Source organism: Notamacropus eugenii, chromosome 3, assembly GCF_028372415.1.
Source record: "Notamacropus eugenii isolate mMacEug1 chromosome 3, mMacEug1.pri_v2, whole genome shotgun sequence".
In the NCBI taxonomy this organism is placed as follows: domain Eukaryota; kingdom Metazoa; phylum Chordata; class Mammalia; order Diprotodontia; family Macropodidae; genus Notamacropus; species Notamacropus eugenii.
This window is the reverse complement of record NC_092874.1, coordinates 121,354,973-121,370,920: the sequence shown is the minus strand read 5'-3', so window position 1 is coordinate 121,370,920 and position 15,948 is coordinate 121,354,973. Positions and strand designations below refer to the sequence as shown.

The following is a 15,948-nucleotide window of genomic DNA, read 5'->3' as shown; positions in this document are numbered from 1 at the left end:
GTTTTTGGCCACCACTAAGAGAGCTGCTTTAAATATTTTTGTACATCTGGGACCCTTTCCCATTTTTATGATCCCTTGGGGATACAGTCCTAGAAGCAGTATTGTTGGGTCTGCACTGCTCTTTCTTTAAAATGTGACAATTTCAGAAGACTCAGTGAGGGAAAATACTATCTTTGTCCAGAGAAAGAACTATGGAGTTTGAATGCAGATTGAAGCATAGTGGGTTTTTTTTGTTTCTCATGATTTTTCCCTTCTGTTCTGTTCCCTTCTTTCACAACATGAGTAACATGACTGATGTGGAAATATGTTTCATGTGATCATACATGAATAGCCTATATTGGATTGCATGCTGTCTAGGACAGAGGGGGTTGGATAATTAGAACTGAAAATCTTATAAAAGTGGATGTTAAAAAACTAAAAGAAAGAAGAAGAAAAAAATTACCTGCTTGGTTGGTATCCTTAGAGTCTTAAGTCAGGCCTGCAAGCCACTTGCAGCCCGTGAAAGGATTTGGGATGCCCTTTGAAAAATGTAGAGGATGTAAAACAGGTCTGTACAACATGCCATCTGCTGGCTGGGGGTGGGATGTTGTGCAGGCCTGGTCTTAAATAATTACTACCTTGCTGTGGTCACCCATAGTTTTTAGGAAATAGGGTAAAATATTTTTATTGGTATTTTGTATACTGTTGAATGAAATCTGTTCTTTTTCTTTCCAAGTCATATATACTTTTTATTGTTCTCTGGAAGAGACCGTCAAGGTCCTGTGTGCTGGGATGTTAATTGGCATGTGTTCAATATCTGTTATTGTCCTCAGATACTTCTGAAGTCTTAGATTAAATACTGAACAGTAAAGAGATTTCCCAACCATGGTAAAAACCAGACTTCCATGATGTTTCATTTAGGTTAGGCTGAGTTGAGATCTTTACAAAAGTCCAAAATTTTGCATCCTTTTATCTTAGCCAAACCAGAGCCCCATGGGCAAAATTTTCTAGCTTGGAGTCGTCGTTAGAGAAGACCCGCCTTTAAGTTCTTGACTGTGTGTCACTTGAGAAAAGGAAAGTGCCACTTAGAGGTTCAGGAGTTTGAAATCTGTACTCTGGCTCTTGTCAACCTTTGAGATGAAGAACAGCAGCACTCTCAATTGCATCTGATACAGGCAGGAAGGTGGGAGGTGTTCTTGGGGTTTTAATAAGCAGATTTCCATTTGACAATGGTCAGAATGTATAACAACTTGAATCACTTTGAAGCATTTGCCTCTAATCTTTCAGAGAGATCTCTTTCCTTGGAGCAAACTCTGTAACTGAGTGTAAATAAACCATCTCTGACCAACCCACTTCCCTCTGCCACAGTTTATTTTTCTTATCTGTAAAATAGATGTATTACTTACTGATTATTTCCTCTCTGGTAGGGGTAGGATTTATGTTTAGTTATAGTGAGGATGAGAATTGTAATCTTAAATCTTGCATAGTACTCTGTTAATGCTTCTCAACTTGGGGTGGGAAAAAGTCTGCCTTACTGATGTATGTGATCTTTGATTTCAGGATGGCAAACTTACTAAGGAAGAGATCGTTGACAAGTATGATTTGTTTGTGGGCAGCCAAGCCACAGATTTCGGCGAGGCCTTAGTACGACATGATGAATTCTGAATTGTTGACAGATAAAACCCATTTTTCTTCAAAAGTAATTTATTTTTTACAGCTTCTGGTTTCACATGAAAATCGTTTTCGCTACTGAGACTGTTATTACAAACTTTAAAGCAGTGAAAAAACACGACAGCAAAACATATCCCGTCCCCTCTCCTCCTCCCAAAGGGACTGGAGGGACATTCTGTGCTTCTGATGAGAAACTGTAATTATGACACTTGTGTTTTTTAGATTTACACTTTGTTTTATGTATAACAAGTTGTGTTTATTTTTGTATTTGTTTTCTGGGGAGTATGAAATGAAGGATGCCCATCCTCACCTCACGCTCACATTAGTTTATCACCATCCCCAATCCTTTCTATAATTTTTTGTACTTTTTACTTAACTAACTAATTTTGTAAAGCCTAAGATCAACAAGGAGAAAAGTCCAGGGGAGGGAAAAAGAAAAATGTGCCCCATATGTGATATCAGAGAGACAACGTCCTGGCACTGTCTGCCTAAGAATGACGTTTCCCAGCAGTTTGTTGTGACCAGTTAACTCTCCAGCACCTGACCCTCTTCATCATGTCCCGGGCAAGGATGGATCCTTACTCGTAAACCTGGGTCATGTTTGCCCTGATGCAGGTTTTCTGCTGAAGGAGCTGCATGTACTCATTCTGACAAGCACAGCTGGGCTGAAAAGGGTTAGGACCAGTGACTTGAAAATCAATCATGTAGTGGGTGTGATCTGTCCTTTCACAAAACTATTGCTTGGGACAGCTGGAGAACTGAAGGAAAAGTAGACGAGTTTTCTTCACTGTTTCTCAGGTCTATGTGGATTTGCTCGTTGAAATAACCAAGGCAGGTTTGTATGACAACTATTGAAATCATCTTTACTATCTGCTGCGTGGCCAGCCAGCAGGCAGGCGGGTGACTGATCTGCTGCCCTATGCTGTCCAGGCTAGCCTGGTAGCACTGGGCAAATGACTCCTGCTTCAAAAAGTTACAGTTTACTCCTTTCCAATCATGTCATTCAAGTGCCTTTGCTTGCCAAGAGAAATGATCAGTGAAGGCATTTCTTTTATGGAACCCCGAGGGAAAATGGGCTCAAATGGAACATGATTTGGAGCAGAGAAAAATACAGTAAACCTGCCATCTGAATGCTGCTGAGCTTGGAAACACCCCCAGGTAGGATAGGGTATTCTTATTTCCCTCTTACAGTATTAGTAAAAAATCTCAGTTACAGTGTTCTTTATATCCTTGTGGGCTGGTTTTCTAAAACCACATGCTGCCGAATTTACCAGGGATCCTCATACCTCAAAATGCAAACCACTTATTCCCACTTTCTCTTAGATGAAAATTGCCCAGGCCTCAGTCAGTGTCAGCGCGGGGAACACCGTGGCTCAGGTCTAGAAGAGATGGGAATACCCCCGATGAATGGCATTCCTGGCAGGGGCCCTATGGTTTGAGTGCCATTGCCCACCCCCAAAATAAAACTATACATGGCTAAGAAGACTGCCATCCCTTCTTAAGGAGAAGAAGCATTTGGAAAAGGCTTTGTGTTTTCCAATTAAATATGGTCAAAGAAATGGCTCTTTTTCAACTCCACAGACTCCCTTCCTCCCTGCTTCATACAACACTAACTCTATCTTTTGAGGGACCTTAATTGTAGGTAGACCTCTTATAAAAACACATTTTGTGTTTAAAGTGAGCAGTTTTGGGGTCACCAAGACATATTTGTATGTGTATATCCTTTATTACTTCATGTATCTCTTTATTGATAACACGCCTTTGATATAACTTGATAGCATCAGGTGGAACTGGGTGAATACTCTAAACAAGGTCAGAACTTTGATCTTCTAATGACCTTGTTGAGAAAGACTGGTTAGTGTGGGTGACTCTTAATCCGTTAGGTTCAACCCCTGATTTAAGGTCCTATGCTCTACTAGACCCCTGGTTTCAGTGCCAAACTGGCTGAAGATGCCTAGTCATCCATACCCCAGCCTTGGCTTACTTAATGCAGTTCAGTCATGAGTTGTGTTGGGAGGGTTCACACAGCAGTGCACAGAGCCCAGCTCTAGTTTTTAAATCACCCACTCAAAGAATGAATCTTAGCATATTACAGCAGCAGCAGTTTTTGCATGCTGGGTGCTCAGCAGAGTGCATTTTACTTCAGTCCCTCATGAAGCCCCTGGGTTATTTTTGGTTTCAAGAAAGCATGAAGCTGATGAGCAAACAGGCCACACCCCCACAGTGTGTGTGCTGTGAATGCTGGTTCTCTTCTTGATTTGGGTGTTTTGTTTTTTATGGAGTGTAAACCAAGTTTTATATTCTGTAATGCAAACAGGTTCTTATCTGTTTCTCAATAAAACTGTTTACATTCATTGTATCTGTGTATATATATATATCCTTTTTAGGCCATGGGAATGTAACTTTTGGTACTGTGAATGCTTGCTTTGTAATCAAGGTCACTCAAAAGAAGGGGCCAAGGGAAGTGGGATGGATAAGAGGGAAACACAACGTTCACTCACACTCTGCCATCTACCAGCCTGACGACATGCTTCCTAAAAACCTTGTAAGCAGTTTTCTGTCCCACTGCAGCTGTAACTAATCTTGCTGATTTTCCCTGTTTTCCCAGCTCTACGTTGCTAGAATGAGGTCCAACTGCATGCCGTTGTAATATGAGTGCTTACTATTTCCTGGTGCCAAAACACAAACCACTCCTGGAGGCACATGGCTACATTTATACCAGTTGGATTGTTTCATAATGAACCCTAGATTTTTCATAGCTATAGGGACATTCCTGCAGGTCAGACATTTAGTAAAATTGTCATACCTAAGAAGGACAACTTCATAAATAGACCTAGTCTGCCATTTTTTATTCAAACTGTTGCTGTTTCTTGAATAAAATGCAAAGTGTGTACATAAAACATCCAGGTCTCAGCAAAAGAATAAAGGTGATACTTGAAGCAGCTCATGCTGACTCAGAGCTTTCTGGTAATCAGAAGCTACTAACACACCATTGGAGGACACTATCTTGTGCCTGATGTGCTATTTCTGACCTCTTTTTTTCAGGGCCTTGTAAAGGCAGAGGAGAAAAGGAGATTATCTCTGGATACAGTGATGCCAGGATAAACCCTGATAGAGAAATCTATACACGGTATTAAAGGAATGAGACTTAATTCCACAAGCCATGTGAATATGTGATTCCTTCAGAGTTCCATGTGGAAATTGTTTCAGAATAAAAGCTGCACCAGTGTAGTTCATGATTGTTTAGCTCAGCTAGATAACCACTAGTCTAGGAAGGCAACTAAGTCAAGGAGAGCTGTTAACCATTGCTTCTCATTAAGATGAGAAAAAGGATACAGAACACCCACTGCAATCTTCCTCACATGTGACCACCACCTTGTAGGAGTCTTGAGCAGAGGAAACGGATTGATAGCTTGCACCTAGGCAGGTTTCTCAGGTTAAGGGCCGCTATGGGATCCCTTAACTAGGGCCAACTTGGCTGGAGGAAACAGTGGAGACTTCAGTTTTCTGGGAGCTGGATGCTTCAGAGTCGTCTGTCATTGGCTTTCTACATACCATCTCCATGATGCAGGCGTGGAACTGCAGGAGTAAGACAATTGAAATCAGTCTACCAAGTAGGAAACAATCTAGAATTCTAATATAAATGGTCTAATGTGAAAAGAGAAACTTCATCTCCCCAATCCAAATTCCTGACTTCAATTCATTTTGGGCTAACCTAGGCCAGAGGTTCTTAACCTTTTTTTATGTATTATGGAGCTCGTCTCAGAATGTTTTTTTAAAAAAATACTTTATTTTTTCCTCAATTACATATAAAGACAATTTTTTAGCATTTTTAAAAATTTCTGAGTGAGTTCCAAATTTTCCTTCCATGAGACAGCAATTTGGTGTTCAATGTGTTCAATCATGCAGAACATTTCCATATTAGTCATGTGAAAGCCTGAAAGGGAAAAAAAGTGAAAAAGTGTGTTTTACCTGCAAAATAATGTTTCTAAAAGCATAAAATGTTTAGGATTACAAAGGAAACTGATATATTGAAAGTTATCAAAATAAATTTGCAGAGCTCAGGATAAGTACCTTTGGTCTAGAGACTCACTCTAGAGTGAGATTCCTAGCCTAGAAAGCCAGATCTGTTAGGAGATTACCCAAAGGAACAGCTAAACTCAGCAGCTAGTTGTACAATGACACCAGCCTCCCAGGGCATGCTCTGGAGATAGCTTTTGGCTGGGCAAACTCGCACCACCACCTGGAAATGTAGGTCCCCATCCAATATCCTTTAGTATTGAAATTGAATCATCCTTTGGAGGAAGGAACAAAATGGTATCTAGCAATATTTCAGTGTGTTTTGCCTTGTGAGATTTGGGAATTTTCCTTACACCAGCCTAGTGCCAGTCTTCTCTTCATAATCAAGCCTGCTCTTCAGAGAACATGGAGAAGTGTAAGCCAAGAGGGAATTCAGAGCTCAGCAGGAACTGTGAATCTCTTCAAATAAAAGTCTTCCTTAGATAGCCTAGGAGAGAGAGCTATGGTTCTTCATACTCCATGGCGTTAGGAATAGGAGCCAGATTGGTGAGGTGTGAGTCCAAGAAGGATTCAAGAAGAGTATGACCCACGTACAGTGTGGTGCACAAAGTTTGGGGGAATACCTAGTTATTTAGAGCCTTTTAAAGACGACTTTTCCAGGAAAAAAACTTAAATCTTTTAAGGACATGGAGAATTTGGCCATTCTATTCACAAAGTTGCCTGTTCATAAGTAATCTTGTTCCATCCCTTGAACATCATCAGGTTTGGCCATAATGACCTCTACGCTTTCTGTAGCTTTCAGTGGTTTCCTAAGCCACTATGAGTTTCTGTGGCTTAGTTCTTCCGGCACACAGGTGTATCAAAGCTCCAATATTGCTAAGGAAGGGGGCTGGGGTAGAAGCAGAGCCTCACCTGCTTGTTCATGAAGCAATAGATGATGGGATTATAGACACAAGAACTCTTAGAGAAAAAGGCAGGGATGGTGACAAGCCTTAGGTCAATACCATGGTTCCGATTGTTGACCATGTACATGGCCAGGGCAGCATAGGGCACATAGCAAAGGCAGAAGGAGCCCACCATCATCACCACCATGCGACTCACTTCCCGTTCTGCCTTCTGTGTTGTGGCTGACTCTTGTTGCTGGGCTGCAACCTGGGAAAAAATGAGAGAGGTGAGCCCTAGGCCTCTCTCTCTGGACTTCAGGAACTTGGGGCATTGTCACTCACAGACTTTCTCCCCAGATTCTGGCTTGACCTTTCTGTGCCCATGACTTTTGGCATTGGTCAGGAGGGAATCACTGCTGGTGATCTCTGATATCTTCAGATTATTCTCATACCTGGTTTATTAATGTACTTTCCCACTCCCCTAGTCTTATTGCTCCTGCCTGCCTTGATACACATACTTCATGTGAAGCACTTTTGGGCTCCCTCTTCTCTCTGCTACAGGGATTCACCCTGACCAACACCCCTCCCAGCAACCCTCCCTTTTTGATCTTCACATTCAGCAAGTACTCACAGCTCTGAGGGCTCCCAGCAACTGGGAGTAGGAGAAGCAGATGAGGGAGAGAGGCATGATAAAACACAGAATGAAGAGGAACCAAGTGTAGTATTCACTGCGGTATTTTGTGCCTACGGTGTACCAGTCTGGGCCACAGGAGCACTGTAAACCCTCAGGAATATACCTGCAGTGGGCAAGGGGAGTCCCATCATATGGATGGCTATGGCCAGGATTTGTTTCACATATTTGTAATAGGTTTTATTTTTCTTGCTGTCTCAATGGGGAAGGGAGAGAGGAATAAAATTCAGAACAGAAAATAAAATGGAATGTTCTTAAAAAGTTAATCCCTAGATGTTAAGGGGAAGTCAGGATTTCTGGATCTTGTTGGATCTGTGAACTTGACTATCTGGAAACTCAGGGCAGGAAAGACTTTTCATCACGTATCAGTCATAATATAGACTATTTTCATAGACAACAATTCTCAGTACTCATTTCTCCCATTTGAAGCTCCAACCTCCATCTAGGCCCCTAGCTCTTGAACTTTTCACTGAATTCAACTTTAAATTTTAGGGGATGAAAATCTTGGTGGGAACAGATTATATTTTAATTCCTTTTCCCTGGCCTCTCGCATTAGGATCCCAAGCTCAATTCTACCCACTCTCTGCTCTCACCGGCTCCAGCCAAAGAACGGTGGGATGGAGACACCAATGCCAATGACCCAAGTGGCCAGGACCACCATCATCGAATGCTTGGAGTTGAAGCGGAAGTTGCCAAAAGGTTTACAGATGACAATGAAACGCTCAAAGGCAAGGAAGGCCAATGACCAGCCCGTCACCAGACCTGAGGCCAAACATGAGAACAAGCTGAGTAAAGCAAAGGCAAGAAGTATATGGGTCATTGGAGCTTCGATATACCTGTGTGCTGGAAGCACTAAGCCATGGAAACTCATAGTGGCTTAGGAAACAACTGAAAGCTACAGAAAGGGTAGAGGTCATTATGGCCAAACTTGATGATGTTCAAGGGATGGAACACAATTAGTCATGAACAAGCGACTTTGTGAATAGAATGGCCAAATTCTCCATGTCCTTAAAAATTTTAACAGTTTTGTATTTTTCCTGGAGAAGTCTGAGAGTATCTAAACTGGTTTTTTTGAGTATTACAGGTTCTTCTAGCAGTCTGATGAAGCCTGTGGACACCTCAGAGCAATGTTTTTACATGCATAAAATAAAATATGATTTCAAAGGAAACCAATTATATTGAAATAAAGATGTAACTCTTTCCCATATAAGTTCATAGACCCACTTGAGGAATACATGAATCCCAGCTAAAGAATCCTTGGTTTAGGGAAAGCTAAATATATGGACACTCAAGTTCAGGACATGGAGCAACATCTTCTGAAGAAGGCACAGATGGAATGAGAAAAGAATAGATGTAAGGCATAGGAAATAGACATCCCATTTTGGTAAGAACCGGGCTAGACTCCTGCCTTTCTCTCCTGACATGTTCCATTAACTCTCAAACTCAAAATGTCTCCAATATTCTCCTTCCCAATATGCTTCTTTTGTAGTATACCCCAAGCCCAACAGCCTGGTCTTTGGAGGACCCAACATTTGGGCCCTGCTTTCTGCCCGCCTTTGCCTTGCCAGTACCTGCCACAGAGCCCAGGAAACCCTCCATAGCACAAACATGGCGGCCAAAGATGAAGTAGCCTTGGGAGCTAGAGATGAAGACAGTGAAGACCGAGAAGATGCAGTAGATGAAACCAGCCAAGGAGATATTAACCAAAATATAGTTGAGTGGCTGGCGCAGTTTCTTATAGCGAAATGTAGCAATCAGCACCACAGCATTGAGTGGTGTCCCTGCAAAGAAGACAAAACCCATGAAAACTGTCTGACAGTGAAAGGCCCAGGCAGGAGCAATGTGGTACTGAGGGCCGTCCCACGGTCCCACTGATGAGATGTTTTTGAACAGGTAGAACTCCTCGTCCCCTGACATCTTGCTCCTGGATTGTCTATTGATACACCCGCTTGCTTCCTCTTATAGTTTATGTTCCCCCGCCCCTACCACAAACCACCTTGAAAAGTCCCTCAAAGCCACTTATGGGTCCCCTGGAAGATCAGTGGGGATCTTAAATCCTAAAGACAAAGTTTTGGGATTAGGGACCTTTGAGCTCTCTAATCCTTCTGTTTCCTTGCTCTCTGTCCCCAGAGCTGTGGTTTGTATATTGTCAGGGAATTTGAAGCTAGGGTTAGTGCATGATAGAAAGACCTTAGATCACCAGGACCTGGGAAATGTTCATAGGAGCTAGACTCTGTTTTCACTACCTCCTTTATCAATTCGTTAAGAATAAGTTACTCCACATCAGTATGTCACTTGGGGTCCTGTTCAGCAGCAAGGCTTCCTGCTCTCTGCCCTTCCCCACCTCAGCTCTTGATGTGGACATCTACCCTCTGTGCTGCCCTCTTTCCTCAGCCTTCCCTTTTCCCCAAATCACTGCCCTGTCCCCCTCCCAGGATGAGAACTTGGGATGAACAGGAGGGTCAAGAGCCACAGGATCAATCCTGCCAGGCTGTGAGCCAGCTCAGGAGAGGATGCCAAGAGTCAATGAGTTCACCATTAAGAACATGTTAGTGATATGTTAAAGCCCAGTGCTCTAAAGCAAACTTTTTGCAAGCCAGCCCTCTTCTACTTTCCTTTCCCTTTATCTCCCACTATTTTTTTTAAAATTTCTATGTTGCTATGTTCCAAGCTGTTTCTGAGAAACATAAAATACATACTTTCACATATCAGTATTTTCTCTGGAGTTGGATAGTATTTTCCTTCACAAGTCCTTCATAGTTGATCTGAATATTCATATTACTAAGAATAGTCTTTATGGTTTAGTCATACCCAATGCTCCATGACCCCATTTGGGGCTTTCTTGGCAAAGATAGTGGAGAGGTTTGTCATTTCTTTCTCTAGCTCATTTGCTGGAGGGAATTGAGGCAAATAGGGTTAGATGACTTGGCCAGGGTCACACCAAGAGTAAGTGTTGGAGACCAGATTTGAACTCTTGACTTCAGGCCTGGTGCTCATTCTACGGCTCCACCTAGCTGCCCTAGACTACTCCCCCAGAATAGCTTATTCTAAATTCATAGTTACTCTTCAAACAATGTTGCTGTTACTATATCCAACATTTTCTCAGCTCTGCTTATTTCACTCAGCATTATCTCATGCAAGTCTTTCCATATTTTTCTAAAAACACCCTGCTCATCATTTCTTACAGCACAGTAGTATTCCATCACATTCATCCATATACCACAGCTTCTTCAACCACTCCCCAATTGATAAGCATCCCTTTAATTTCCAGTTGCTCTCACTCTTCTAAGGCATAAATGCTATTCCTGCCAGGTTCCCTCACTGATTTAATAACTTTAAAGACCTATGGTTCTGTTGGTTTACACTTATTCCACTGATGGAGATTACAACTCCTGTCTACTTGGTGTGTGATCTTTAAGAATTCCTATGGCTAAAGAAATCTATTGTCCTGCTGCCCATATGGTAAGGAGTTTGTGAACTGGCTTGGCCCTCTCAGACAAATCTGCTCTCCAAAGCTAGCTGGCAGGCTATTACTTAAAACTTGAGAAGGACCTGCTGGTGTTTCTGCCCTGCTGGCCTAGCTTTTGAAAAGCCAGGGTCAACTGTGTGCCAAGATGAAGTCGTAGAGGACGTGCATCCATGGAGGCCCCACACCAGCTAAATTTTTTATCTCTGGGGGAGGGTGGGATCTGAACTCATCTGTTCACCTACCTGTACTGCTCATCCCTTCTAAGATCATCTAAATACTACCTACCTTTAAGCCTCCCTAAACTACCACGTATTTATTTTGTATGTACTTATATAGGTACATCTTTCCTCCACCACCACCCATAGATTGTAAATGCCTTGCAAGTATTTTTAGTTCTATATCCCCAGCACTTGTACTCCTGGTGTTTAAATCCTCCCTCTGACACAACTGTGTAACCCCAGCCATGTCACTGAACTCTCAGTGTTCTGGGCATCTGGGGTTGGCTCGGGATACAGTGGGTGACCTTGGCCTTTCTAAGTTAAGATGATGACTGGAGGAGAGAGCAAAGCTGGTGACTTTGCTTAGCTCTGCCTCACTTAAATCCAACTCACTGGGGAGTCAAGACACCACCCTCATGATGCTATGGCTCCTCTTGAACAAACAACAGCAGCAGTGCTCTCGGCGAACGTGTAAAGATACTGAACCTTGGACTTCATTGATGGAGTCACCCTGGACTCTTAGGCGACCTTTCACTCCTTGACTTGGTTCAGTATAGGATCCTGCCTCACTTCCTGGCCAGTTCCAAAACATGCCCCCATTGCTTCTTCCTTCTTCCTCCTCCCCCTTTCCCAGCTCCCCTTTATGGGTCATCCCTCATTTTATCCCCAAATCTGGCACACTGCCTGGTAATGGCATAAATGATTTCATCCAGGATTTCCCTATACCAAAAAAATTAAAGGTCCAGACTTTAATCCTATCCTTTCCCTAGTATTTAACACAGTGCCTGCCTGGCAAACAGTAGGCTCTTAATAAATGCTTGTTGATTCCTTCAAGGCCACTGCTTAAAATCCACTTCCCCATAATGCCTTCCCTCAGTACTCAAGCCAGGGTCAATCTCTCTGCTTCAACAAACTCCTATGGCCAGCGCTATACCTCAGTACCTGCTTATTCTCAGATTGTACAGGACTTGTTTTCTAGGCAGATTGTTAATGGCCTCTTCTACTTAGCCCTGGCCAGTGAGATCACAGAATTGAATTTTCCAGCAGATTGCCCCCTCTGTCATCCCCTATCTCACTCAATCCTTCCAGCCCAGCCTCCATATACCTCATTGAGGGAAAGAAGCTCCCATAGAGAAGAGGCCAGGCAAGTCAAACCACAGTCCCTTAAGGAGATATCTCAGCACCATGGAGCCAAGAGCCTTGTGACAAGCGATGCTTCCAGCCCAGAGCCATCAGCTATCATCTTAGGAAGGAAACTCAATGGAGATTCAGAATGGTAACTGCTCTAGCAGGTGCTACAGCCACAGCTACTGAAGACCCCAAAAGAAAGTTCTTGTCACCAAAGTTCTTGTCACTAGCAAGTTCAACATTAGAAACTGATAGGATTTTATCTGTGGAAATTCTATTAAAGGAGAGGCATTGATCTGCTTTGACATTGTACTATGGGGTCTTTACAATGAACTTGCAACTAAAATCTTCCATATGTGTCATCCCTTCCATCCACCACCCATCCTTATTCTACTTTTCCCTTTGTGTTTTCAGTGCTTAGAACAGTACTTGGCACATCTTAAGAGCTTAATAAATGTTTTTTTTCATTCACTCATAAAACCTACTTCACAAAGTTGTTATGAGAACCAAATGAGTCAACTTATGTAATGTGCTTTGCCAACCTTGAAGTGCTATAGAAATGTTAGCTATTATTATTTGTTATTATTATAATTTCTTCTCCTTGGTCCCAGAAGGAAGAACTGAAACAATGAGGGAAAGTTGCAGGAGACTTCCAACACCACGGAGTGGCTCTTAAAGGCCCATAAAATATATATTATTAACAACACCGGGTGTCCCACAGTCAGAACAGAGACAGGTAAGAGGAGGCAAATCTCCATGTTGTATTGGCTGAGCAGGAACCAAGAGGGAGTCAGAATCGATATTTGGCAGAAGCAGAAATAGGACGGGTCCAAGGGAGACTGCAACATCAAGAGCTTACTGAAAGTGACATACTGATCATTCTTGTGAACTGACTCCTGATCAAAGCAAGGGCTGGAGGTCTCTGACTCACCCCTGCATTTTTATGAATGGAAGGCAGCCCTATTTAGTAAATGATGGTGCACATTCCCACTTGAGGGCAGGAACCAGCCCCAAGGATATATGTAAATCCCCAGTGTGGTGGAGGACCCTCAAACTCATCTTTCACAGCTTCCCTCTGCTCCCTAAAGAGGGGGACCAGCGGTGAGGTGTATTTTTTCCCCTCCATCTCCTTCAGTCATTCTTCATGGCTCTCATCAGCTCTGTAAATCACAGTTTCTTAGAAAAGGCAAGCTATGGCCTCTTTTCAATTTTCAGTGCTATTGCTCCCTTGTGTAAAATAAAGACAAACCCTCCAGAGTACTCTTCCTTTCTCAAAGGCCCAACATTCCCCTCTCGGGATCTTTTTTCTTTTCAGTGTTTTGATTATTCTGGACTCATTCTTCCAGAGTGGCACTGGCTCTATCTGCCCCTCAGGGGCAGTTCTCTAGGGGTACCTTCTAGGACTTGGGGGTGCATCTTTCTCTAATGCTGCCAGCTTGGGCTCCCATTCCAGTGTGTGTTCCCCACTGTTAAGTGCCAGCAGTTAGTGCCCTGGTTCCGTTTAACTAATCAACACCAATTAGCTTTTACAGAAGGATATTTATGGCAAGATATAACAAGACTACAAGTTATAAACACTTTTTCCCCAATACCTGTGGGAGGGGACACACCATTGCTTATATCACATTAGTCCTTGGTTAGAAAGGTCTCAGGCTTAACACAATTTCTGCATAGTATTCACCCCACCAAATTCACTTCCCAAATGAGACATGGCTGATGGAGAGATGAATTCACATCTTTGTTACTGCTGGGCTGGGTCAAGCAGGTCACTTTGGATTTCCTTCTGCACCATCTGGCTTCTGGCAAATGCCAGTGTGAACTCCAGCTCACAGTCCTCTAGTGATTCACTCTTCTGACCTTTTGAAACTCACAGTTTCCTAAGCAACTGAAACATCCTTCACCTAATAACAGGAAAGAATAGATAACACAGGAACAGGAGCAACAGCAGGGCCATGTACTCACAGGCTACACGGACCAGCAGGTAAGGAGATAAAAGCCTAAAGTCTCTCTTCCCACTTAGGGCTCCATCTTTCCCTCCTCACTTGAACACATCGAGGTAGGAATGAGGACCTTCTTGCTATTCAGGGTTTTTGAATGCATCTAGGCCATCTGATCAAGTCTGTCTCTCTCAGGTGGTTAGCAGGCAAGAATTAATTACAAAACATCTGCACATGCTTTAATTAGAGATGGGAAAAGGGGATAAGCATTAGTGCCTACCATGTGCCAGACACTGTGCTAAGCTCATTTGAACAGCACAACAACCCTGCACACTTATAATCATCCAGATTTGATAGTTGAGGAAACTGAGGCAAATGGAGGCTTAAGTGACTTGTCTAGAGTCACACAATAGTAAGTATCTGAGGCTGGATTTAAACTCAGGTCTTCCTGACTCCAGGACAGCTCTCTGTATCTACTGCACCACCTAGCTGCTTCACATCATCAGGACTTTCCAGAACCAACATCCCCAGCAGCTTCTAAGTATGGGGACTGCATTAACTTAACAAGCTGCACATGATCACCAGCCCCCATTACATTCTGCTAGTTACCAGTTTCATCTATTTCCTATGCATGACTTAAGAGAAGAATGTCATTTACTATATGGCTGTGGACTATTTAACATTTTTATTAATGACTTGAATGGGATACTGTAAAACCAGCTGGCTTTGGAGTTAGGACCTGGGTTTGAGGTCATATTGGCTGTATGACCTTGAGCAAGTCATTTATCCTTCTTGCCTCCAGGCCAATCTTTAACACTATAATGGCCAAAATCACTGTTTATCTGAATTAGTAGAGGGAATTTCCTTCCCAGGAGTTTGCTACACTAATGAAATTACATCTTCAGACAAAACAAAACAATCTATAACTTGGAGAAAGGCACAGATGTCATTCACACTGAACAAATTTCCAATTTGCACAAACCAAGGAAGAATAGTTGAATTATGGCGTCAGGATTCAAAAGGATCTTCTTGATGAGCTACGATACTGGGGTGAATCTACTGAGAAGAAATATAAAATGCAAGGTGGTGGCAACAGGGAACAGTTCACATGAGAAAGATCTCAGGATTTAGTGGTCCTTTAAGTCATGTTAGACTCTTCGTGACCCCATCTGAGTTTGCGGTTTTTTTGGTTTTTGGTTTTTTTGGCAGAGATACTGGAATGGTTCACCTTTTCCTCCTCCAGTTCATTTTGTGGGTGAGGAAACTGAAGCAAACAAAGTTAAGTGACTTTCCTGGGGTCACACAACTAGTAAGTATCTAAGGCTGAATTTGAACTCTCCAGCCCAGTACTCTATCCATTGCACTACCTTACTGCCCTGGGTTCAATGGACAGACCTGTGGTCATCCATCCTTTGCTTGAATACCTCTAGTACCATCAAATTGGCAAAGATGACCAAAAAAAAAAAATGACGAATGTTAAAGGGATTGTCAGTGGAGCACTGCATTCATACAGCCATTTTGCAAAGTTAATTGGAATTATGCCCATAAAGTCAAACTAAACTGTGTATACTGTTTGATTCAGTTATACTGCTACTAGGCTTATATCCCCAGATAGATCACCAAAAGAGAACAAGGACTCATAAATACAAAAATATGTATAACAAATGTTTTTGTAGTGATAAGGAACTAGAAACTGAATGTCCATCTATTAGGGAATGGCATGTAAATAGAATGCAATATTATTAGGCCATAAAAAGTGATGAAAGGGATAGCTTCAGAGAAACTTGGGAAGGCTTAAATGAACTGATGCAGAGTAGAGTATGAAGAACCAGTATGACAATTTTTACAGTAACAATAACAATGTAAAGACAAACATCTGTGAAAGACTTAAGGAGTCTCATCGTTGTAATGACCAATCAAGATTCCAGAGGACCAACGATAATGGGTATCA

General features: G+C 42.4%; 2 protein-coding genes across 4 annotated transcripts in view; one reads left to right on the top strand and one right to left on the bottom strand.

Moving 5' to 3' along the window:
* The window catches only part of CALU (calumenin), a 42,777-nt gene extending 38,768 nt beyond the window's left edge, over nt 1–4,009 (top strand). For all 3 annotated transcript variants that reach the window (XM_072652808.1, XM_072652809.1, XM_072652810.1), the window contains exon 7: nt 1,540–4,009. In XM_072652808.1, the coding sequence (XP_072508909.1) occupies nt 1,540–1,644 (105 nt within the window). In that variant the 3' untranslated portion in view covers nt 1,645–4,009. The remainder of the gene's footprint in view (nt 1–1,539) is intronic.
* On the bottom strand, nt 2,887–9,219 carry OPN1SW (opsin 1, short wave sensitive). Its single transcript, XM_072652811.1, has 5 exons — nt 8,817–9,219; nt 7,839–8,007; nt 7,186–7,351; nt 6,583–6,822; nt 2,887–5,229 (listed from the first exon to the last, which is right to left on the bottom strand). The coding sequence occupies exons 1-5, from the start codon at nt 9,160–9,162 to the stop codon at nt 5,110–5,112; spliced, it is 1,041 nt and encodes a 346-aa protein (XP_072508912.1). The 5' UTR covers nt 9,163–9,219; the 3' UTR covers nt 2,887–5,109.
* Nucleotides 9,220–15,948: the final 6,729 nt, after the last annotated feature.